At 37.5% G+C, this 25,798-nt stretch overlaps 1 protein-coding gene across 1 annotated transcript in view; it reads left to right on the top strand.

Moving 5' to 3' along the window:
* Nucleotides 1-789: 789 nt before the first annotated feature.
* The window catches only part of LOC139720473 (transient receptor potential cation channel subfamily A member 1-like), a 43,754-nt gene continuing 18,745 nt past the window's right edge, over nt 790-25,798 (top strand). Inside the window, 9 exon segments of the mRNA XM_071631829.1 lie at nt 790-930; nt 3,876-4,052; nt 6,413-6,566; nt 17,284-17,459; nt 18,314-18,421; nt 19,415-19,523; nt 21,955-22,040; nt 22,042-22,101; nt 25,457-25,590. Coding sequence (XP_071487930.1) covers nt 790-930; nt 3,876-4,052; nt 6,413-6,566; nt 17,284-17,459; nt 18,314-18,421; nt 19,415-19,523; nt 21,955-22,040; nt 22,042-22,101; nt 25,457-25,590 — 1,145 coding nt within the window.

Genomic DNA, 25,798 nt, shown 5'->3' with positions numbered 1-25,798 from the left:
GAAAGAGGAACAAATAGGCGCTCTGCAGAAAAAAAAAGGAATTTTCACATGATACATTTGAAGTGTGGATGAATCAGCATTCTCTGAACGGAGGGAGAATAAAAACCAAAGCACAAAGCGATCAAGATGTGCGCCAAACTCCCGCCGAAATCAAGCATCACCAACTGATCAGTCACAGGTGACGGGGGGCCTTGCCGCGCTGATTACACACAACTCGTCAATCTTTGGATCAATGGCGGCTTGGTATCCTCTTTATTAGTGGATTCTTATTGCTCTCCACTCACTCGGATGCCTTTCGAACATACTGGAGCCCCACGCTCAGAGGATGACGTCGACGTAATGTTATGAAACCTTTGACTGAAGGAAGAACGTTTTTTTTTTTTTTTTTCGGTTGGAGTCATATCGTTTCGCACTGCGCGTAACAGTCAACAACGGCAAACCACCACGACACTTCAAAAGATAGGTCATCCCTTAGCGAAGTCAAACGCCTACCAGATGCTCACGTTACGCTTTGAATAAACTTGTGTTTTCCAATAACATTGGCTCGCCCTCGAAAGCTTTCTGCAACTGTAACCAGTGATTTTTTTTTGTTAGCAACACTGCAATATCGGCACTCTCTGTGAAGTTTATGACACAGTGATTTTCTCATGTAGAGGGTGTACGATGCACTGCTCGAGCTATTTACGAGACTTTTAACGTCAACTCTTCGAAATATAAAACGTCTAGCAATTCACTGTTCATTATTTTGTTATAATCAGCGCTGTGTTTCTCTGTTTCCGATTCTCAACCATGAAACGAAGGAGTCTAGGATCGATTTTGAGGTCGAACCCGAAGTGGAACTACTTCACGGGTCGGTTGAACCAGGGCGATCCTACGGACTGCTACCGTACCTGCGAGAACGGATCGCCCAGTCACGACATGAAAAGACTGGTAAGACGAGACTAATCTCTCCCCGTAATTCTCTGTTCTCTTTGATATTTCCTCTGTAACATTCCCGAAGTCTTACAACTAATGAACAGGACCTTTTTTGGTGTTAGTGAATGAACGGATTTCACCAATAACCTAACCTACGTGTAGTCACGTAAAGAAATCTTATTACGTTTCGTTTGTTCGGTCCGATTCGTATCATTTCTGAAATAATCTATTCTTTTTAGATAGAAATTCTGACCCATGCTTTTAGACATCGGAGAAGATACACTAATGTATACAATTTTGATTCATTTTTTCGGTTTGTATCTCGTTGATGGCCAAATCATTACCTGCTTCTTCTTTGCGTAAATACTAGTAAAGCCTTCAGAAAGTGTTCAAGTCGTAACATGCACTATATATCTCAACAAGAGATTTTTATGTTTCCTGTGCCGACATACAACCAAATTGAGAGTCTCAATGGTTGTGATTTTGTAAGATTTTTCGTGACACTCAACTATCTTCCCAGAGTGTGAAAATTGTTGGCCCGCTTTCTAAAGATAAAACGGAGATTCCAAGGTCGGTTTTCGTCAGATGCTCACAGTATTTTCTTTTAGCAAGTTCATTCAGTGTCATTGTTGAAGGTTCCTAATTTATATCGTAAATTGTTCGAATTCAGTGGTCAAATGAAACAAAATACAATACAAAGTAATACAATACAGGATAATATCTAAATCGCCATCGATCGTTGATAAGTAGCAAAGGGAAATCACACTTTTGATTATTGCCAGTAATATAGAAAGAAAAAGAAAATATATGCACATAATGATACTATAACACTGAACTATTATCACTCTTTCTACGACTACTTCTATTACTCGGTACTATGCTACTATCATTGACTATACTACTACTGCTGCTGCTACTACTACTACTACTGTTACTACTAGTAATAATAATAATGTTAATAATAATAGGCCTAATTGTAAGAGCATTATAGATAATAATGATAATAACAATAAAAAGAAGAAGAAGAGCAATAACAACAACAAAACAATTAGGATAACATTGGTAATGGTATTATTGATGATAAGAATAACGCTAATAATCTATAATCAAAATCCCTCTCTCTACTCTTTTTGCAGAACAACAAGTTTTGAAATGCATTTTGGAGATATGTGTATTAGTAAAAGAGCGGATGAGACCTTTAGAGGGCAGTTCATTAAGTGTTTTGTCAGATCTTTCTTTTCTGAAAAAAAAATGTTAGAAGCTACTGAAATCCTTGCATCTGATGGGCTGAGAGCAAATTTGTCAGGAAGAATATCTGACAAAACGCTTGATGAAATGCCCCATCCCCTTCCCCCCCCCCATGCTCCCAAGAATTATGAGTGCAATGCAGATCGATAGAAATACACATCTTTGTACAACCTTGCGTAGCCTCAGCATTGGTTTTGTAAAATAAGGAATAAAAAATAAAGATACAGAATTACATTATTGCATTAGGAGGAAAATGTTACCGTTCTTTTCTCCACAGTAGAGAGACAACCATCTTTAACAAGATTGAAACTAGAATTGAAGAAGAAGAGTTTACTCAAACTACGAAGCCACAGAATTCTTCGTCGCATGGTGTAAACGTAAAACTCGTGAGGCCTGCAATAACCCCCGCTGCTGCGTTTTTCAAATTACCCTTCATGTTAAAGGAGACATGCGTTCCCAAACATTATCATGTCCAAATAAACAGCAGAGACTGTAATCTCTCTTCAAGCACAGACACGCAAATATGAATAGGGCATGAGATTTTTATCACATACAGTACTTGACTTTTGCGAAACCTGGCATCCAGCCATTATTGTAGTTTATTGGGCGACGCCAAGCTTACATGTATAGTTACTTCTCAAATGCACCCAATAAATGTTGCCGCGTAACATTTTGGTGGAATGTCAGTGCTAGCATACGAAGCACGTCGCCCAAATATCAACGTTTTGGTCACTTTTTTTCTCCCTATGTCTTGGTACACGTTTGCTTTTCCGTATTATTATCAATCCTGGTACATTTTTTTAAATATTATTATTGATTTGAGTCCATGTCACAAAAGAAGAGACGGAAAAGCAAAGTAAAGTCAGAGCATGACATTCTAGATAACAGTGTATTCATAGACCCTCCTTTGATAATTATCACAATATACTGTCATAATCATCTTTACTATTATGTTTAAAAGTGACTAGGCCTATGTTTAAAAAAAATATATATATATATTTGTCATTCATCAAACGGCGACTTTTTTATAATAGTTATGGTGGCGATAATGATGGCATCGTCTAGTTTTCATATATAATTGTGACCGATACCACTCCGCCTCATAGGAACACATATTTTGTTTTTCCTAAACTTTGTTCGACATTCAAGATGCTTCTGCTATTCTTCTTATATTTTGTTTTTTTCTTTATCTATCAAAGAAAAAGTAGAGCACGGAGGGAAGCTTAAGTCGGATCACATTTAAACTATAATATACTAGCGACTACTCATAGAGTGAAATCTTTCATTTCATAAAGGTATATGAATGTATTTTCTTTGTCCTATACATGTATACCTTGAAAAACAAATTTGTATTGTTCACTTTGTAAACTTATCAATTCAAACCTTGAGTCGACTTTTCCATTTGAACTACAAATAAAGTACACAATGATCCTAATCTACTCTTGTTTATCTATCTTTTTGTCAATCTATCTATCTCTATACATATCTTTATCTATCTATCTATATCCATGTATGTATGTATGTATGTATGTGTGTATGTATGAATGTATGTATGTATGTATGTATGTATCTATCTATCTATCTATCTATCTATCTATCTTTCTCTATATATCTTTATCTATCTATCTGTCTATTTCTATATATCGCTCTCTCATAACTCATGAATTCTCTCTCCCTCTCCTTCTTTTTTGTATTATTTGTTTTTCTGACAGAACTCTGGTGCAACTCCAACAATGCCCACAAAGAACCTGCACGATATCGCCAAGGCCTTCAAAGTGAAGGGGAACTTCGGGGGCCACGGGAAGGACGAGACGATCAACATGTCGCCTCTCTGCGGCGACGGGGCGAGCGCGACCGACGCTTGGCGACCCGAAGAAAACTTACAAGAGGTGCGTTGTAAACTACGGAATCATAGAGATTAATTCACGCATTTCTGATTCTGACAGCATGCCTTGCTCACTTCGGAAGCAGAACACGTTCTTTTCAGTAACTCCATTTATGCAGATGTCATTCTGCTTCGGTTTACATGAAAATGTGACCTTCCCCTGTTTCGAAATTCTTGCAATTAATCCCTTCCGTACTATGTTTCTGTCGATCAGCGATTGGTTTACTTTATGATTTTAATTGAATTCATGGATTGAGATCCAGGATAGCAATCAGAGTATACCGTGTTTGCCTATCGTTGTGAGGAGGACTCAGGTGTGTCATAGAAAGAGCACAATATCCGCATGTTTATATCGACACGCAGGCTGTCTCTTTGTGCATCCATGGGGCGCTCCACTTTCCCGAAGGACATCATTAAACTCGAAATTACATTCGATGCCATGAATGTGTTTACTCGGTAATTTGTATCCACCGATGAATGAGATCCAGGCAGGGTGCTCAACACATTACCGCTCGAGATCATAACAATGCTTGCACGTGCATAAAATAAGGCCTGTTGTATACATACCACTTTTATACTAAAAAAGCCGTCCTTTTAGCTGGTGATAAAAGGGGCACCGCTGGTATAAATTTCATATGCCTTCATGTGCAATTGATTAACTTTCCTTTCACCCTACGGGAGCTTATGGAGCTGCTGCGCTGATAGCTAATTACTCTGAAGGTGGGTTTTTTATTGTTTTTGTTATCATTACTTTAAAAGTCTGCGCTGTCATACTCCACTTACACAAGGCGTTCAGATGGAAAGGTTTCGCTGCAGCTAAATCATACCATATATCAAGAACAAGAGAATCGGTGGGGTGATACCTGACTCGCCTTGTACGTGGCTGGAGCGTTATTACTCTAGCCTTATTGTTTAGATGGGAATAGAGAATATGTGGATGAGCATGCAATGATTATACTGACATGTTGGTGGCATGACATGATCTAGTCTTTCGAAGATCATTAAGCGCCGTAATAGGGTGATGATTCTCGCATACAGTCATGCTATAGCTATACACTGTAAAAACATCGGTGTTAGATTTAACACCATGGGTGTTAAATCTAACACCGATCAAACTTCAATAGAGGACCACACCCACAGGTGTAGAAAAAGTATTGTGACGGTGTGAAGAAGTGTTCGCCTGGCACTTCGTGGTGTTAATTTGACACTGTGGCTGGTGATATTTTTGACACTGCGCTAGAGTTAATTCAATAATGACACCGCATGGTGCTGATTTGATATTGGTGGTGTTAATTTCAATGGTATAACACCCGTCCAGCTTCAATAGGGGACCACACCAGCTGGTGTTACTGTGGTGAAAATGTATTTACAGATTTTTTTTCAAAAATCAAGTACTTTATCGGAAAATTCTTTATCGTCTTGTTGAAGTTCAAAATCAACAAGAAGTGCAGTAACTAAGAAACTATTCAAAAAACAATTTCAAATTTTGAAATGACACCCGGAGGTGTTAATCTAACACCATGAATGAGCACCGGAAATTTAACACCAGCTCGGTGTTTCATATCTAACACCGGACTTTTTGCAGTGTAAGTTCGCGTGATCAGGACTCCGTAACAATCAATATTTTTGATGAGCGGTTAAAACTATGTTATTGCTCGTATGAACTACAGATTGCAAATTGTAATCATTAATCATAAAATTGTTAAAATTTGTAGAATATGATAATGTTTCCACACATTATTCTAGGAGTTAGAGAGAGAAAGAAAATGATCTTCCGTGTCAAATTATCGCCAAATTTTATTGCAGTGCCCCATGAAATCAGGTGAATGCATTGTTTATAAAATGAATTATATTGGCTTTTGTTGGTCTTTTGAAATATTTCATCATATAATCTTGCCTAAGGCTTTGTATCGAAAGCTGTATAGCAGGGCACGGCAATCGCCAAGTCTACGTAACTGTAAAGTTCACCACAGCTCAAGGTCAAGAGATTGATGAAGAAAATGGCCGCCTCACACTCTCCTTCTCGCTATCGATCAATGTTTACTGATATACATGCATAATACAATTACATACATACATAACATCTACGTATAAAACACTTCTAATGGCTGTCTCCGGCAAGCGTCTCTGTAAAGTTTTCCTTGTTACTAGGGTTCGTAGCTGTAAATAGAAATTCCAGACCAGTCAAATTTTAGTTTGATAAGAGAAAGTAAAACTTTTTAAGCACAACTTCCCTAATTTTTATCCAAGTTTGATAAACTTTTCACTGTTTCATATAATTTTACTCTTCGATTCATACTAATTTTCAACTGGTGCGAAATTTCCCTGATATGCATACTCTTTATGACGTATGTTTCTCATCAGGACGTACAGCTAACATTCGAGGAATTCTTGACCTCGGTTAACCTGGAACCGGAAAGGGTGCACGCAGCAGACGCAAAGGGCGCCACTTTCCTGCACTATGCTGCCAGGGCTGGGCGGAAGGATCTTGTGGAATATCTGGTGGATCGTGGTTTAGGTAAGCTTATTCTCAATTTGAATAGTGTTCCTCTCAGTAGCGGAATACCTGGCGTACAACTTGTACAAGTCTACAAGATGCTGACGTTAAAGTATATATTGCCCCTAGAGGGCAATAGTACAAAATAATATTGTTGTTGAAACGTGACGTCATCCTTTTTAAAGTAAACTGCTGCCTTTCAACAAAAAAAAAAAACCTGAATACTTTTGACGGAATAGCGGCAGCGTTGTATGTACAAGTCTAACTATAGTGAATATCGTGTCTGGTTTATCAACAAACCAAATATGAACAATATGATGAAGACAAATATATCACTCTGAAATATTTTCTTATCATTCTAATCGGCCTGAGAGCGTAGAGACTATGTTAACACATGTTGAAAAGATGCACAATAATCTACTTTTGTTATACACGCTCAACAAGAATTGATTTACATTTTAACAGGAGTCAAATAAATTCGAAAGTTCACATTTCCCTTTAATAGTATGGCGATTTCGTCGTTGAAAATAAAAGAGAAACAAGAACATCAGGCAGGTGTCGGAGGTCAAAATGTAATGGCTTAGCATTACAAATCATGCAAATCCGAAACATAGAAACGACGGTATATACTGTAGTGCAAGAAAAAAATAACTCGGTCCTCCAAAATTCACAGTGTTGCATGAAAAAGTTGCACAACACATGTTTAAAAGTCATTTCAAACATTAACTCATACCCCGTGCTCACATTAATCAAGCCCAAAACACAATTACACACGATGCTTGATGGATAAGAGGGTGATTAATCAATAATATAGTGATACTGGTAAAGCACTTCAAAATATTGCAGATGTTGATAAAAACGTGTTTTCGTTGTATGCGGACCGGTTGCCATAATCTACCGTGGTAGACGTTTGCACAAAAAGAAAGTTCACAGCATGCCCTTTTGATTTTTCTCTGTGGATGCCATGTTGCAGTCGTTAGTAATACAGGAATTCCCTGAACAGCCATCTCCTTATATCAGCGACTGCTTTTAAGTTTCATTTCATTCCATTTCATTTTTTATTTCATTTCCGGCCAAACCATATAATATGACATTGCATATACACAAAGTCAGTACAAAGTAACTTTTACATGTCCAAATGAAATTTAAATACACGTCATTTGTTTACATGAAACAAAAAACATATTTTGGTAGAAGAAGTACAAGGACAAAATGTGACTGAATCATAACAAAGAAAAGGTCGGAAATGGAGGGGACTGCTAAAAAGCCAAGCTTGTAGAATGTAGTCCCCTCGGAGTCGCTTTATAATAGTAATACACGAGACATTTTAACATAATCCACGGGAACCAGAACACAAAACGAGTACGCACTCAAACGCACACACATAATTATAACACAGTAACAAAGCAGCTCTCTTACATACACGTGGAAAGGATAAAAAGGAGATAGAAAGGGACAGGAAGACAGAGGGAAGGGCAAAGGAGAAGAGTATTGGGGGTCGATGCAGGACACAGGAAGTTGTTTTCATATGAATGATATAACATAATGGTTATGAAATAAAGTAAACAAAATAAAGGCGTTAGCAGCAAGAGAAATCAGTTAGGAGCTTTCAGAATGCAAATCCCCAGTAATATAAGAATTAATAAGCATTTTCTTTAATTTTAAAGTAAAAGTGTTGAAACTTAGAGATTCTTTTATACTGCTGTCAAGGGAATTCCAGAGTTTAGGTCCAGCGAAGGAGAATATAGACTTTGCAAAAATTGTCCTAAACAGTGGTAAATGGAATTCATTGGTTTGTCTAGTGGGGTATGAATGTACAGTTTTATTTTGGATAAACATAGAGTCAAACACCAAAGGAAGGGAGTGATTTATTAATTTGTACATAAACTGACCTAAATTCAAACAATATAAATCCTTAATTTTTAAAATATTATTTTGATGAAACAAGTCATTAGTATGACATCTCCACGATTCTCTACAAATGATACGAAGAGCTTTTTTCTGCAATAATAATATTCTTTCTAAATATAAGGAGTAAGTGTTGCCCCAGGCGAGAATGCCATAGTTCAGATAGGGTAAGATCAAAGATGAATATAACATTAACAAAACATTTTTCGGAAAATAGAATTTAACTTTATTGATAACACCCACATTTCTAGAAATTGTGCGGCAAATTGAATCGATATGCAAATTCCAGGTGAGCTTATTATCAAGAGTCAAACCTAAAAATTTAATTGAGGAAACTTCTTCAATGGCTATATTGTCTAAATAAATATTCTGAGATAACTTTTCTAAAGAATTACTGAAAAGCATACATTTAGTTTTTTGAAGATTAATTGACAATTTGTTAGCTCTAGTCCAATAAAGTAACTTTTTTATCTCGATGTTCATAGTATCGATCAAACACACTGGATCAGAGCTAGAAAGGAACACATTTGTATCATCAGCAAATAATAAAAAGGAAAGAATACTTGATGAATTTATGATATCATTGATGTAAACCACAAATAAAAGTGGTCCAAGTAAACTTCCTTGCGGTACACCACAAGTGATATCATGCATAGCAGATTTGCGACCATTAATATAAACAAATTGTTTGCGATTGGTAAGGTAACTCCTGAACCACTCCAAGGCCATGCCACGAATACCATAATGAGATAATTTGTAAAGGAGTATTTTGTGGTCAATGGTATCGAAGGCCTTGGAGAAGTCCAGGAACACACCTATAGTATGATGATAATTATCAATGGCTTTGGAGACTTTGTCTAGGAAAGTGAGAACTACATGGGATGTGTTGTGTTGTTGCCGGAAACCAAATTGATTATTTGAAATAATCTTGTGCTTATTGAGAAAATCCAAGAGTCTAAAATGTACAACTTTTTCTAATAATTTAGAGATAATGGATAACAAAGATATTGGTCTATAATTACTGATGTCTTCCCTATCCCCTTTCTTAAAAATCGGAATAACCTTAGATACTTTCATTTCCTCGGGGACAACACCATTACTTAAAGACAAATTAAACACATGAACCAAAGGATCCACAATGCAGTTTATAATGTGTTTTAAAAGAACATTATCAATATTATCATAACCAACACTTTTTTTTACTCTTTAAATTCTGAACTATATCAATTAGTTCATTCCGGTGAGTGGGAGCAAAAAAAAAAACAGGTTGAAGGCTGAAGGTTGAAGGCAAAAAAAAAGTTGAATGTTTGCAAACATTTTTTTTTTTTTTTTTTTTGCGACGGCGAGTAAATCATGGATCTTTTACTGTTGTCGATTGGCCGTCAGTAATGATATTTGAAATGAAGAAGCTCATAAGTTACGGATTGAAACAGGTTAAACCGTTTGTCATTAATAGTTTCCGTAAGCATGGAAATAAGGGCATCTCAAATTTTTTACGAATCAATACTGTCACATCATGGGGAGCTTACAGCCAGTTGAATGAAAGTCACCCGGACTGGTGTAGTACTGCTGTGTTTTTTTTTCTGCCTCCTTATTTCAAAAGTGCCCGAAATGACGTTACGAACTTTCTAGGATATTTCACTTTAGATTTGCCTGATACTTGTGACGAGCGACTAGTGAACGCTGAAAATGTCAGGTTTACGTGAAATAATTAAAGGAAACGTGCAAAATTTGGCAATTAATTTAACAAGAAGCACCCATTTATAGAAACGAAGTGATGAAAAACGCTCCTCCCCCCCCCCCCCTCCCCCCAATCACGCGAAAGAGATCAAATTGTCCTATTCGTCCCTCCTTGTAAATTGCAAATTACTTTCGGTCGTGAGATTGCTTGCAGCGGATCCATTTCCTAAAATCCATTACTGTGATTTCGGTGCATCTTTGGCGCGTACCAGCTGATGAACATGTTTATGTTGTAACAAGCGATGATTAACTTTGAAACACGTAATGCCTCACAGTGTACTTTATTGGAGTTCGCGAAACATTCGCTTATAGGCCGTCACTACTATCGACAACAGCAATACTGCATGATGCGTCTAAAAGCTATGGGGTGCTAAGTTTCGCATGCCCTATTTCGTTACGAAATGTTCATTTCGTTGACGAAATGGCAACGTTACGTTCATCAAATGACAACATTTTGTTACGAAATGATCATTTTCGTCGATGAAATGTTTATTTCATCACAAACTGACAAAATTTCTTAAACGAAGTGGTTATTTCGTAGACGAAAAGACTGATTTCGTAACGAAACAGGGTATGCGACACCCCATAAAAATCTTTGGTTCTCAGAAAGTTAGACCAGTGCAGCTGCTGCTGTCATCCTCTACGCCTCCACTCTCGGAATTATTCAAACACGTCAAAGGCACTCTTAAACCCGTTTTACAATGTATCTATTCAAAAAATCAGATCTTTGCTAATGTCTCATTAGTGATTTCATGTTGAGCAAAATCTAAAGATGTGAAAAATATGTACCTTGAAAAGTAATGAGAACTACTTTAAAAAAGGTTTTGTGAGTGACACGATCTATTACACCAAATTTTTGCTCCCGTAAACATCGGTGTTGATTGATTGTTTAGAAAATGGTTAACAAACATGATGATATTGGCTATAGACACTTTCGGACACTGGGTAAGGTCAATTTTTGTAGAAAAACCAATCAAATATTTTGTCCATAAGTGGTTTTATAAAAACTTATGCAATTGTATACTTTACCCTATCTTAGATATATTAAAAGTGAGAGCAAATCTTTTTTTAAAAGCTTTTGAATGCTTCAGTGCAATTTCATCTATTTGAATAAATTAAGCCACATCAGGGTTCAACGGCGCCTTTAAAGCACAAGTGCTTAGATGGTGTACCGTCACGTGTTATAATCATAACCTTACAGCGGCGTATTTGTTCGTGACATTGTAATAAACTCGACGATAAAACCCAAGTCAGATGTGTATACTCGTAATCACGAAATCCCCGGTGAAGATGAATGACTGATTTCAGAATAAGACGGCTGTATCGAGTAATAGGTCGTTTTAGATTCTCTCGGAGCGGACGTTCCAAGGAAAGAAAAATAAACGGTTTTGCGCATGCGCAAATTTTGTTGTAAAATTCAATCTCGCGTCTGAGTGTACCTGCTCAATTCACGACGCAGAGTACTGCTACTTGATGCACTGACTATATGAAGGCGCCATTTCACTTTGCGTAGGTTGTGTCTTCTTGCAACACGACGCAGGGAGAGAGGAGAACGACCATCGCAATCGTCGTCTTAAACGTCCCCTTCGCATATCTAAAGCTCCCTATCATTGGTCCCTCGACAGAGTTTATGGGCATATTTTCTGTATGGTTTCTCCTAAATGAAAAAGCTCTACAATGCATTTTACCTTGAGTAGCCTACCTACCTCTACAATTAAGACATGACCACCTTTACAGGTGGTTATTTGTCTGCTCAATTCAAGATAAAATGCGTCAAAAATAAATGAAAAAGGAAAAATCAAGCGAGCCCTACACTGGAAAAGATGACTTTTTACGCTGTTTCGTCGACGAATTTTGTACATCCCCGAAATGTTCTTAAGCCAATAACGATGAACTCAAAAAATACATCCTTTTCTAATCTTTGGAAGAATTTTGATTCCGAACACTGATAACAATCGTAGGTTAACCAAATTTTCAACCCTTGCACGGATCTTCCTCAGGGTCACAGTCAGTCAGTCTGTTACCCTGAGGAAGATCCGTGCAAGGGTTGAAAATTTGGTTTACAAATAAATGAAGTTGGAATCTAATGCATTATGTCAACTTGTTTGTCTTCATCGTCTATATATGTGACCATGGGCCTCAAAACGAACATAAAGTCGCACACACTGATTTTGCGTGAGGACTGAAAATAAGTGAAATGGGTCAACCTAGCTGAACTTGACTTTTTCATATTTTCCGAAAGAGCAAGTCTTCTTTTACATTATGCTAAAATTTGGTATCATAAAACGGGCAGGAAAGTGTGATTTTTTAGCAGTTTATCTCGAACATTTTTGGTAGAATAGTGTGATTAGGTGTGTCTTTAGAATCCTTTTTTCATTTCTGAAAAACCTTGTCCACACTCTTCACTTTCAACTCTAATAACTTTTGAAAGGATAGTGCTACTGCTTTGAAACTTGGCATTAATTATAGACAGAATGTGCTAATGAGGCATGCTTAATTTCAGCTTAATCTGATAATCCCTTCATTGTTGTTACTCTGATGGTTTATTTCCTGTTTTTTTGTCCCATTTTATCGCACAGCCAGCACGGTTTGGTAAAGATTAAGCGCTTGAATAGACACTGTACTTCAGAGCCTCTTTTCTCAGTTCACACTTTTTCTGAGTTTGTGCTTTCTTTCCAATATTTAGATAGGTTAGGAGAGTCCATTTGATTTGAGTTATACATCATTTTATAGCTTAAAGTCTGCTCTTTCAGAATATGGTCTTAACTAAAAATTCATGTCTGGCGACTTTTTGTTTGTTTTGAGGTGCAGGGTCACATATATACATATATATGTATGTATGTATATATATATATATATATATGTGTATATATATATATATATATATATATATATATATATATATATGTTGATAAGGTAGTCCACGTGTTGGCAAGATAAAAAGATAAGTAACAAAGCTGCAACAAAGTTCATGCTGTATTCACCAACGGTTTATTTCTTCACACAAATTTTCGGGCGTCTCGCCGCCCTTTCTCAAGTGTTGATACAAGTATCAACACTTGAGAAAGGGCGGCGAGACGCCCGAAAATTTGTGTGAAGAAATAAACCGTTGGTGAATACAGCATGAACTTTGTTGCAGCTTTGTTACTTATCTTTATATATATATATATATATATATATATATATATATATATATATATATATATATTGGATGGCAAACATATACAGCTGTAAAGGCTGCTAAATATAATCAACTTCGTGACAGAAAGCACCAATAATGTAAGTTGGAAGAAAGAAATACCTGTTCTCTTTCAGTTTTTGTCTGAAGTGAATTTCCCCGTGCCGGTCCATTGTGTGTGGCGCCATCGAAATTTGCAAGTTTTACAATGACAAAAAAAAGACAAAACAAAACAAGTCTTTGTGATATTCATTACGAGAACCAAAAGCGCAGTGACGTGAGATGTGACAGTATGGGCATTGCTGAATTCGGATCGCCACCGAGTTCAGTGGTTAGAAACCTAGGCATTTTCGCACCCTTTTTCCCTCACGTGTTTATGGCATCTCTGTCGGTATAGTGTTGCCCGAAGCAGAGTATAGATGTCTTAACTCACTGTGCATCGTACCCATAATAAACTCTGACATACTCATCCCGTTCGACTTCAGCTCGAGAATCCAAACGATGCAGAGCGAGTGATTGCTTATCAACCTGAGAACGGTTTCACATTAATAAAGTCTTTCTCAATATTGTTGTGGACGTGAACGCATACGTGCTCCAAATTTCAATACGAAAGGTGCGTGTTTGCGCAGCTACAATGAGGAATAATGTTAAGGATAAAAATGATAACAATAATGAGCATAGAGTTTGCGCTCAGTTTATTGATGGATTGACTCCATGGAATCCAATCTTCCGACAGTGACTTCAACTCGATCAAAGTCAATTCCAATTTCACCAAACAGAACTTATAGCAAAATGCAAAGCATACATTACACAATTTTTGTAAGATTTTTTTTTCTTAAGAATCATAATGGATTTAATAAGATGTACCAAGTATAAAAATGCAACTACATAAAATAACCCAGAGTAGTAATGCACACTACAAAATTGATGAAAAGTGGTCCACTGAAAAGCAATGCTTGTATAAGGTGGATCACTTGATAAAACTGCAAAATAAATGTCATTACTTAGTAGCAGAATTTAAGTAGCCTGGATAAAGAAAAAGATGACGATCGAGCAGCCGTCCCTCCAGGATAGAATAAATGCAAAATTTATTATCTCTCTCCCAGGGCCTCCATTTCCCTATTCGCTGTACATCCATCTCATCGAATTAGATCCCCTCAGAAATAATACCCAGCAGAATTTCACCTTTTGTATGCAGCTTTCCACCCATTTATCATATTGCTCTACATGTCCTTCATTATTATTTTATCTCTACGATCAAGTCACGTCAAAATTCTCAAAATAATTACTCTCGCTGGGTATATTGTATTCCTCATCAATTTAACATGCGGATGGAGGCAGGGTATGATCATCATTCTTTTAAAACGTTGTCACTCTCAGAATGAACGTAAACCAATAAAAAAGAATGTTTTGTTTACTTACTATGTCAAGGGGCGAATCGAAAATTCGTCGTCCGTATGACTGGAGCAAACACTCACTCACTGCCTAATGGGGAAAAAAAATCATTGTTGATTTGATTAGCTCAAGATTTCATTTACAAAAATTCGGAAAGAGCTTCACCCACAAAAACAACAGCAAAACAACAGCATAAACATCAACAGCAACATCAAATCGTCGGCTAATAATGAGAAGGCCGTTAAGTTGTCTTGAATATTATGGGTTTATGGTGGCACCTTGTTAAAATAGAACCTTATAAGAAATAATACCATGAAAAATACAGTAGATGATGACTGGCGGGGATCGGGGATGGAACATACCGAATGTTACACCCGAAGGGTTTTAAATGCTATTGAGGGAGGTTTTAAGTTCCGAGACGAAGTCGAGGGACTTATAGCCTCCCGAAATAGCATTTCAAACCCTGAGGGTGGAACGTTTGGTACATGTTTCCGACAACAAAAGTCATCATCTGTATTATTATATGTGTGAGTCAAATACGTCAACGTTAACCACAGCGCCGTACCAGCACAACGTTAACGCACTCGATCGCTCGCGTCGCTCGATCGCGTATGCAGAGCCAAATTCACTGTGCGCGCGCGGTAATAGGCCTTCTGTCATTTTGTTACGTGAAAATGTTTTCCCATGGGAGAACATAACGAACGTACCTCCATCACGTGACTGTGTTCAGCCAATCACTAACCGGTATTTGACTAACCCATTTAATATAACAAAATGGTACCAATCAGGTTCATCTGGCTTCTCACTTGGCAGCTGATAATTGCATAACTTCCATGAGAAAGTCTTTGTTTTGTTTTGTGTCACTTTGCTTTTATGACTATACCACTGGGCTGGATACATTGGTGGTTATATAAACAGCGAGCTTTAGCTCTGGGACGCGAACGCTAATGACGACCGTATTTGGTTTAAAAAAAGAAAAAATGTCTTCTGCACATGCGCGAGGCAGTTGTTTCCATTGTTACATCCGGGAGGGGAGACTGCGTCGTCTTAGCGTTCGCGTCGCACATCTAAAGCTCGCTAACGTTTTGATGAAGACGGTACGGATCGAACAAAGCTGTTGACAGGACGGTATAGTGAGTGGTCAGATATCCATGAGGAAGGTTTTTTTTCGGTTATAACTGGTTAGCAGAAGAAAGATGACGACAGTTGTTTTTTTTTTCATAAGTTGTTGTAGAATTTGATGGACAATAATTGAAAAAGGTGTATTCCTTGTCAAATTATGTTGTTTTTTTTTTCTCAAAATCAACGAACGTCTGCGGCACACCGACGCCTAGTAACTGCATAATATTGACCTTTCTCCGTGAGACAAATTTATCAAGCGTTGCCATGATAACGCTCCACCCCTCCCCATATCTTTTGTTAAAACATTGAACAATGAGTGATTCACTGTCATCGTCCATACAGACGTATTTAGCCAATTTGATACCAGAATTAATCAACCTGTTCCCCAGTGACCTATGCTACAGTTCCACCTGTATCATCGTATTAACCTCATTACACGTCCAAGCCTGTCCCAGTTCTCACAGGTCGGTAATCAAACACTCTATTTAGTGCACAGAAAAGGACTTTATAATTATATTTTTAGGGACAGGCTGAGAGAGAATGAGGTTTTTTCTGCTTCTTTATTTTTCTTTTCACATGGGATGCAGTCCGCAGTGCTTCTGATATATTTGATGAGACCTTCAGAAAAAAGTGATCAAGACATTGTTTTGTAATGTTTTACTGCAAGAGTGTAATCATGGCAGCGGTACTTTCTGGAGTGTAACATTCACAAACGACAAAAGAAAAGAGAGGCATACTGAACGTAAACCTCGTCTAACAGATCATAGTCTTGGTGTCCATGTGCAATTTTCACTGTATCTTTTCGTTCTCCCAGTCTCACCAAACGAATTCGCGACAAACATGACAAACACTATAATCTATTCAAGTTGTAGTACCCATGTATAATCATATACAAAGCATGTGCAATCAGACATCATATTATGGCAATGTGGGAGCAAATGGTTGGAATACGATTCAAAATTCCTGGGTAACTGGTGAGATTGGTTACATTCTATTTATTTTTATTACCTATAAAGCACTCCATAGAGTCGGTTTTGCACATCATAAATCATGTCAGTTATCATATCATGTTTTGGTATGTCTTGCAGTGACTACTAAACTTTTTCCAATCCGCAGTAGAGAAGATTTAGTTCAAGTCAGTGCAATTTAATATTATTTTCATTTTCTTCTCAAACATAACATCATAAAAGGCGATTACAACTCATTTTCAAGAGACAATAGTTTACTGTACAGTGAAAATTAGAGATAATTGTCGGATCAAACACATGTGTACATTTTAAACCAAACTTGATTGCCGCTTCCGCATTCATCCTCTCATTCATCAGCCACTCTTTTTAAAGATTGTTAAGAATAATATCTTTAGCTATAACTATATGATTTGTATTTTGTAATTAGATATGGACGCTAAGGATGAGGAGGGGAACACACCACTCCACTGGGCCGTAGAGGGCAGGCAAGCAAACTCGCTGGAGGCCCTGTTAGTCATGGGCGCCAGAGCCGACATTCTCAATAAGCAGAAAATGGCGCCACTTCATCTAGCCTGCGATCTGAACTATGTGGAAGGGGTACAGGTATGTTGTAACACATGATAGGCTTGCACCCCCGTGCACCCCCGTGCAACACAGAGTTTTCATTGTGTAAGCACATGCATTATTCTAACAATGAAAGTAACTTGTTATAATAACAAGATTATTGAATAAGATTTCTTTATAGTATCACATCATTCTTACATTTAATGTTTCTGGAGTTTGTGACCTTAAGCGTATTAAAGAAATCAATTTTTATATGTTTCAGACTACCTCTTCAAGTTTATATAGGAGTGATGAAAGGTTACATTAATCTCATAGTTTTGATTACTGTGTACTTCCCATCTAAAGATAGAGGGGGAAAGATGTAAAGCACTCAAAAGGCAAAAAGGCTTAACCCGGATTTAAGAAACAAGGAGTTTTGGGATTCGACCTCAATGTCATCATAAAAATGAGGTAACGTTTAATCTATTTAGTTCGGATCAGATCAGTTCAGTTCAGTTTTCTTAATTCTTCATTCCGTTGTTGGTGCCGCATATCTCACAGTGCCGGCATAATCATATGAATTGTCAGCATCATTATGTTGCACAGACGTACCAAAACGCATTTAAATCAGTGTTATATTAAAGCTACATTACCAGAGGAAAAAAAAAAAAACCTCTTCGATAAAGCTTTCAGAAAATAATCAGAAATGCAGGGAACATTGATTCGTCTTCAGAGGCGGAAATTGTCTACGAAAACGGCCCCGGGCGATATTTCAAATACAATAATACTAAACTTTAATCTTTAAGTGCATGATAACCGTCAGGTCATCTTTCAAGTGAATTTTCAGCCAGTGTATAAATGGTTTCATCCGATCGGTTCCAAGCTTCACTAAACTGTCTTTTGCCTCACCCCAGGTTATATGCAGTCAACCAAACAGTGAAATAAACATCCGGGGAGAGTTCGGCCAGACGGCTGTCCATTACTGCGCCATGAAAGACAACTTAGAAGCAGCGAAAAAGCTGGTACGTGAGTGTACACAGTACGAGAAGTTGGTTGTTGGAGCAGCGAAAAGGCAAATTAGAGCCGCCATTTCACTAATCAGTAGCACAGTGAATGGACATCTCTAGGAGCGTCTGATTACAAAAGTCTCTGTCATTTCGGAATAAAAACTCATGACATGAGGTCCAGTGCGTGCGAAATCCCTAACGAAAAATATAATGGCTCAAATGTGACAGCGGCGCTCCATTACACGTTTCAGTTGATAATCAGATTCTTCTTCTTGTTTTTTTCAAGCGCTGTCAAATGGCTGTCATGTCGAGATTAATGAAAAGTGAGTGCAGGTCAACCCATTCATTGGCAACCTACGCTCTGTGGTAATGCCGTTACGAACCGCTGATACTCGTGAGGCCGCATTTATTGCGGTCCAAGGACCAGCCGTTTCAGACAGGGGTCTTCAAATATATCAGATACAATAATACGAGCTTGAACTCATTTTATGTAATCATGGACAGAAGTTTAAAAGCATGTTTGATAGTCAGTATACACAAGCGAGTGTGGTAATGTATAATGATGTGTGTGCTGGGGGTGTGTCCACTGTGTGTTTGTATGCCGGTTTGTTTGTTTTTTTTTTTTTGGTAAAACCTATCATAATCTTTTGAAGGAGCAGGATTTACATCTAATTGTTTTAAGTGCAAGATCTCTCTCCGATACTTGCAACTGTAAAAGTCAAAGGCCTACTCTTCCCCTTGCACCTCTATACATCTTTTGTATTTTATTCTGTTATGCTTGTCTTTTATTGTTAATTTGCTTTGATTGATTTGCTAACTGTTGTATTGTTTTTGTTGTTGTTGTAACACTGTATTCACGGGCTCTCTGAAAAATAGCCTCACCTGGCTGATCGAGGGCATTTTATCCCATCCATCTTCATCTCTACCCCTGTTTTCCTCCTACTTCTTCATTCATTCTCCCATTCCTTTCTTCCTCTATTATTCTTTTGTCTTCCTTCTGTCCATCAGATCGAGTTCTCTCCTTTACTCTGCATGTCAGACAACAATGGCGTCTACCCAATTCACTGCGCGGCTACCCACGCGTCCAGAAAGGTGCTGGATATTCTCCTAACAGAGGGTGAGTGACGTATTAAAGCCGTGGACTTCCGTCCCGGGCATTTGAAACGCCTCTCCGTGCATTTATGTGAATGTCAGCATTCGTTGTTTATTATTATTGTTATTATTATTATTATTATTATTATTATTATTATTATTATTATTATTATTATTATTATTATTATTATTATCATCATCATCATTATTATTATTATTATTATTATTATCATTATTATTATTATTATTATTTGCATGTTGTTACTAATGCAATGCGATTCCGATTCGTCTAGAGATTCAGAAGATAAGTATATGGGGGAATCTGTGTCGAGGTCATAGAGCGACTTGCACCAGTTTGCAAACTTAGCATATATAAGTTTAACCCGGGGACTCCCGGTATTGAATAAGTCGCTATGCGATATCAACCCGGCATGGCGCTAACTAACAGACATGTATATCCATTGACACGTAGAAAAGAAACACACATTTAGATATCCCCTCTCAAGATACCTCCCCTCCTATGATTCATGGCTGGTTTTCACGGTCGATATTACTATAGGTCTATATATCGCTTCTCCAAAAAGTACTCGTGTGATGGGGTTCGCCGTCAATATCGGAGGCGAAGTTGACGCTCTTTTCGATATTGAATTCTACTTGGTATATTTGCAAGGTGCTCAGTACGTGACAGAATAGAGGAAAACAAAATAGATGTCTGTTTACCAAGAACCGCGACGATGAAGATTAATCGTTCTAGTACGCGCCGCACTTGTCGTCTCCCGAGACGTAGGTCTCAATATTTTCGCCAATCATCCGGATATCTCGAGTATTTCATCAGTGTCGCGAGTAATGGGATGCAGGTGTACATGACGCCTTTGATTGTTTATTAGAAGTGCCAAAAGCAACAGTTTGATGTATACGAAAGGCAACAGCAAGGGCTGTACTCTTAACAACAAAAGTAGCAGTATAACGTCAATATAGTACTAGTGTTTGCAATAGAGTAGTGTAGTTGATGTTTTCATTGAGGTGATGGCGCTTATAATCACTTCGTGAAAGATGTGGTATACATGAAATAAATCTAGGAGTAGAAGTAGGAGTAATAGTAGTAGTACGCTTAGTAGTAGTATGGTAGTAGTAGTAGTAGTAGTAGTAGTAGTAGTAGTAGTAGTAGTAGTATAGTAGTAGTAGTAGTAGTAGAAGTAGTAGTAGGCCTAGTAGTAGTATAGTAGTAGAAGTAGTAGTAGTATCGGTAGTATACAGTTGTAGTAGTAGTAGTATTAGTAGTAGTAGCAGTAGTAGTAGTATCGGTCGTAGTGGTAGTAGTAGTAGTAGTAGTAGTAGTAGTAGTAGTATCGGTAGTAGTAGTAGTAGTAGTAGTAGTTGTTGTTGTTGTTGTTGTTGTAGTAGTAACCTCTACCTGTATGGTTATTGTTTTGTGCTCTGCACGTAATGAATGGTATGATTATCAAAATTTACACTGCCATTGACTGCCACCACGCAACAGTTGATATACTAGCTTTTTGCGGCACTATTTCTCCTGGCCTGAAGAATGGGGATACTAGAGTAGTAGCCTAAAATAGACATAACCATTTAAAGTTGGTGTTGATCGTTCAACAGACATGAACAATCTGTGTTTAATGGAAATTGAACCTAATTGATTTCTTAATCATGCAGTGCATGGACTATTAAACCTAGAACGTCGATTGGTTAAAAAAAAATGTGGTAAAGATATACCTTTCTTTGCCTTTAATGTGTTCAATGATTTAGCTTGTTCATGCAAATTTATTTGATTTCAATGCAACAATTCAATGACTTCTGTGTATCCTATATACACGACATACAAACTCAAATGGAAATACACTGTAATGATGGACAGTAGTAAGAGTTGCACTCAAAGCCATTGGTGCGATAAATTGTAAACTTTTTTCAGGAAAATAATCTTTCATGCTCGTAAATCTTTTGTTTGTTTGTTTGTTTGTTTTTTAGTTGGTGTAATGCTGAATATGTTTGGACAATATCTGGCAAATTATGTATTATCATGGTTCCGATTGATCAATTGTGGTTGAACACAAGGGGTAATTGAACACTGATGCTGGACGTAGAAGTCTATAGGTGGGGCTGTACAAGGGATCACGATGAGATGACTGAATTATTTCCTTCCCAAGCCGAATCAATGGGGTATACCCGGGCGTCCATCCTACATGATACGGACAAAGAGTATTGCACACCGCTTCACGCTGCCGTAAATGGTGGATGCGAACAGGCTGTCGAGCTCTGCCTTCAGTACGGCAGCCGTCTCGACGTGCAACAGGTAAACAGCAGTCACAGTTGCCTTGAAATTACATCAAGTAATCACGCATGCATTTTTTTTCTTTTTTGCATTAAGTTATCCGTTCTCCCTTCTATTTTTGAATCATTTATTCCCCAAATGCATGTGGCTGACACATTGCGCCTTTTAGCTGAGAAATGTGGCTACGAGCGATGGCAGCTGTTGAATTTTAAGGACAAGGAGGAGAACACGGCCCTGCATTCTGCCGTGAATGGCGGGGTGCGAGTCGGCCGTGCAGGTGTGCCTGGAATTCGGCGCCAAATTGGATGTCCCACAGGTACAGCGATCCCTCCCGATGATTTATTGGTGTTTGTCACACAGTGTGGTCAAAAAGTGGCACGCCTTCTTCCGGTTCACTCACATCATTTTTCCCCACCTCAGATCGTGGCACACCTTCTAACACCCCACCCCCACCCCGCATAACCAATTTCCCCCACTCAATTACCCCCTAATTCCCCCCCCCCCCATCACACTTTTTACTTTTTACTATACAAAGCCTAAAGGAATCAAGCCTGACAATTCTCCACTGTACTAAATTTCTGCACCCTAATCCTTGCTCCCTGTGAAGCGCATCACTATAAACTGAAAAGCCACTCTATATTCAGGATGACTTCAAATAACAAAACAAAATCTACCACTCCGAGCGGATGCTTTGTTAAAATTCCATCTCTGATGGAAAATGAAAAAAAAAATGTAACAGTACCTTAATTCGTACTCATATTTTAGATGATCTGTAACAAATATAAATCACATTTGTAAATCAGACAATGTTACGATGGTACCGCATCACAATTCCGGCATGAGTTTGAACAAAACGAAAACTCAAAGAAAAATTTGTATATACTCGCAGTTCTTACCAACATCACTCTTTTCCCATAAAACATCAAAAATTTTGAACTAAATCATCGTTGTACTTCAGTGCTCTTTCATACATTTTCTTTTTATTCTTTATATATGAATGGTTATATAGAATGGCTTTTCACTCCGAAAATGTAACATTAACATTTTGTCATGTTTGTGTGAGCACGTGACTTTCCTGTACTACGTTACTCTCTACCGTTGATGATTTATATTTGCTTGCTGTAAATGACTAACCATTAGAATAGCGCACACCGGTATTCCTCCAAAGTCTTTGCACACAAATCAATTTAATAATCAACATGATTACATTAATGTAATAAAATTAAAATGTAAGAAATTATGCTCTAACTTACAGGAACTCAGGACTTACTTTTTGCCATGAGCATTACGATTTTACAAGGATTTAAGATGCTGATAACTTCAGCGATTTAAAGGATGAAAGGACCAAAAAAAAAAAAAGAAATTAATTTGTGGTTTCTATAAATGCAGTCCTGTTGTAAAGTAATCGTAATAAACATCAGTTGCGACAAATGATAATGATAAATTGAAGTGGTTTACATCCATTACGAACAGTATAAGCAATATGAAACAATATAAAGACTGAGTTGAAACGTATATTCTTTTCTAATTATAATGAAATTTGCTGCGTAAAAATCTTGCTAAATGAAATCTTAAAAGACAAGTCGGACCTGAGTTAATAGATGCGCAACCCAAGAAAGTTATTTTATATGTTCTCTCTTTGTGTCTGTGTGTTGCATTGACTTCTACTTTGGAACAAATAAAGGAATTATTCATTTGGAAAATGAAACATATTTCAGTGAAACATGTGGACTTAGTTCTGTATAGGTCTTACGTGCAATTAATTTTGGTCCTTGCAGGTCCCGATTTTTTTTTTGTTCCATTTTTGTTCCATTTCTGATATTATGATCATTACTTCTAAATCTCTTGAATATTTCTGGTCATCCTCTAGTTGCTTGCTACCCCAGCGTTTGCAGTGAATTTTCATGTTCATTTCATGGCTATTGTTTCAGACATTTTGCAGTTTCTTGTAATTTACAATTCATTTTCATTTGAGTTGTCGATATTTGTCGTTTATTCAAGTTTCAACTCAAGTAAGTTAAAAGCAATGTCATATTAATTTGTGGAAGGATTTGATATGTTTGTATTGCAAGAAACTGTCTATCATTTCTTTCCTTTTTTTCACTCACTGTTTAAAATTTCAATCACGAGCCGTGACATTATGACTTGCCAAACTGTTAATTCACTACTGGCGATTAAATGATTATCATTCTGTGCTAAGATTTATGGAATTTTTTAATTTTACCTAGTGGTTGCTTGAACTGAGTGCAATATTTGAGACATTACTCGTATATCAGTTTCGCTTAACAGGTAAGAAATGTTCAACTATAACTTCAGCGGAACGTTTATGTATTCGCATGTGTAGTATTAACCCTGAAACTTGTTTGGGGCTTTTAATCATGAGTGATTCATAATGAACCTTTGACCTTCATACCCAGATACCTTGTTATATCTGATGAAATAATTCATCATATTACATTTCACAGCGGATATGAAGCCAGAAGAACAATTCGCAAAGAATCGCTAATCGATCTTTACGTGATAATTCATACTAACAAGAAGTACTATCATGTAAATCAAATATTTTTCATGCTATTATTAAGCTTAAGTCCTTGACAACATTTTACCACTTGTCATAACGCTGTAATATCTGACAAAAAAAATAATCATGTAGCCATAATTACTACACCATAATCATGATTAATCAAGTCGAACGAGGGTTTCATTAATTGGAATTCTTCTTCTCCGCCGCCTTCTACTTTTTTTTTGTCTTCTTCTTCTTCTTATCGAGAAATGTCAATATTTGCTCACGGTTATACGGAGTTCCGCCGCCGACAAATATTGCAGAGCAAATCTTAGTCGACATTATGCAATGGTGCCAAGATTATTACCCTTCCGATAGAACAGATTCGGAAGTATAGTATCTACCTTCTTTTATACGACCATCGCATGACGGTGCTTATCCGGTGGTGTCAGTGTGGCTACCAGCCTCATAACACCTCTTGCTGAAGATGAGTCGGCATTTTATGACCTTCTGCTACAGATGATATGGACATAGGCCAGCCACAAAATGAACTTTATCGAGTAACATCTATCATAATATTTCAGGATTTAACGAGGATTCCTCGTCCCAATGACATGTCTTTGCAAATGCATCGCATTTTCCCCTCCTTCTCCCTATTTTTTTTTTTTTTTTTTTGGGGGGGGGGGGGTGCTTGTTTTGAATTGATCAAAGACGACGTCATTCGTTGTTACCAGGTTACGATTTCCTGAGTAAATGTTACGTAGCCAGTTTATTCACGGAAGCTGATTAGCAGGCAGGAATACGGGGAGCGCCTTCGCGAACACCAAAACAAAATAAACCAAAGAAAAGAAAAGAAACACTTCTACGAACTACTTGCAGTAGATAGGCACATTTGTGTTAAAATAACAAATTGAAGATGCACAAAATTTCACACAGCCAAACAAAATGACGTCAGACTCTTTTCATACAATTCTGTAAGATTACTTAACAATCTAAGTTGTCAGATCTTATGAAGATATTGTGAAGTAAGGGTAAATTTAAGTGAAATTTTATGATCATTCTTATAATGTAGTGATGTAGGGTCAAGATGATAGAATATATTGATAGTTAACACCACTTTAAAATACTTGTTAATTTTTCCGTAAATGCATTTTCACCAATGTTCTAGGATAACAAGAGCACACCTCTCCATCTGGCCTGCGGTCAAGGCGCCCTTCGCATCGTAGAAATTATGCTGTCCAACTACAAGACATCAAATACGCTCACTATGCAGGATATCGAGATGAGAACGCCGCTGCACAAGTAAGGAGCTCGTTCAGAAACGCATGATGCTAAGACTAGCACTGAGGTCTGCAACAGTCTTAACCTGTTTGTGACGAAGGGATGTACACTTGTAAAATGCAAATTTCTACTGATTCATTACTTCAGAGTTATTGTGAATTCAAATCTCAACCGAAATCATCTCATTGGTTTCATTCCGGATACCATCTTTTATCAATATTTTGTAGTG

Source organism: Diadema antillarum, unplaced genomic scaffold, assembly GCF_040938485.1.
Source record: "Diadema antillarum isolate AM-2024a unplaced genomic scaffold, OU_Dant_1.0 scf00000128, whole genome shotgun sequence".
Taxonomy (NCBI): Eukaryota; Metazoa; Echinodermata; class Echinoidea; order Diadematoida; family Diadematidae; genus Diadema; species Diadema antillarum.
Note: the sequence above shows the minus strand (reverse complement) of the source record. Positions and strands in the feature narration are given on the sequence as shown.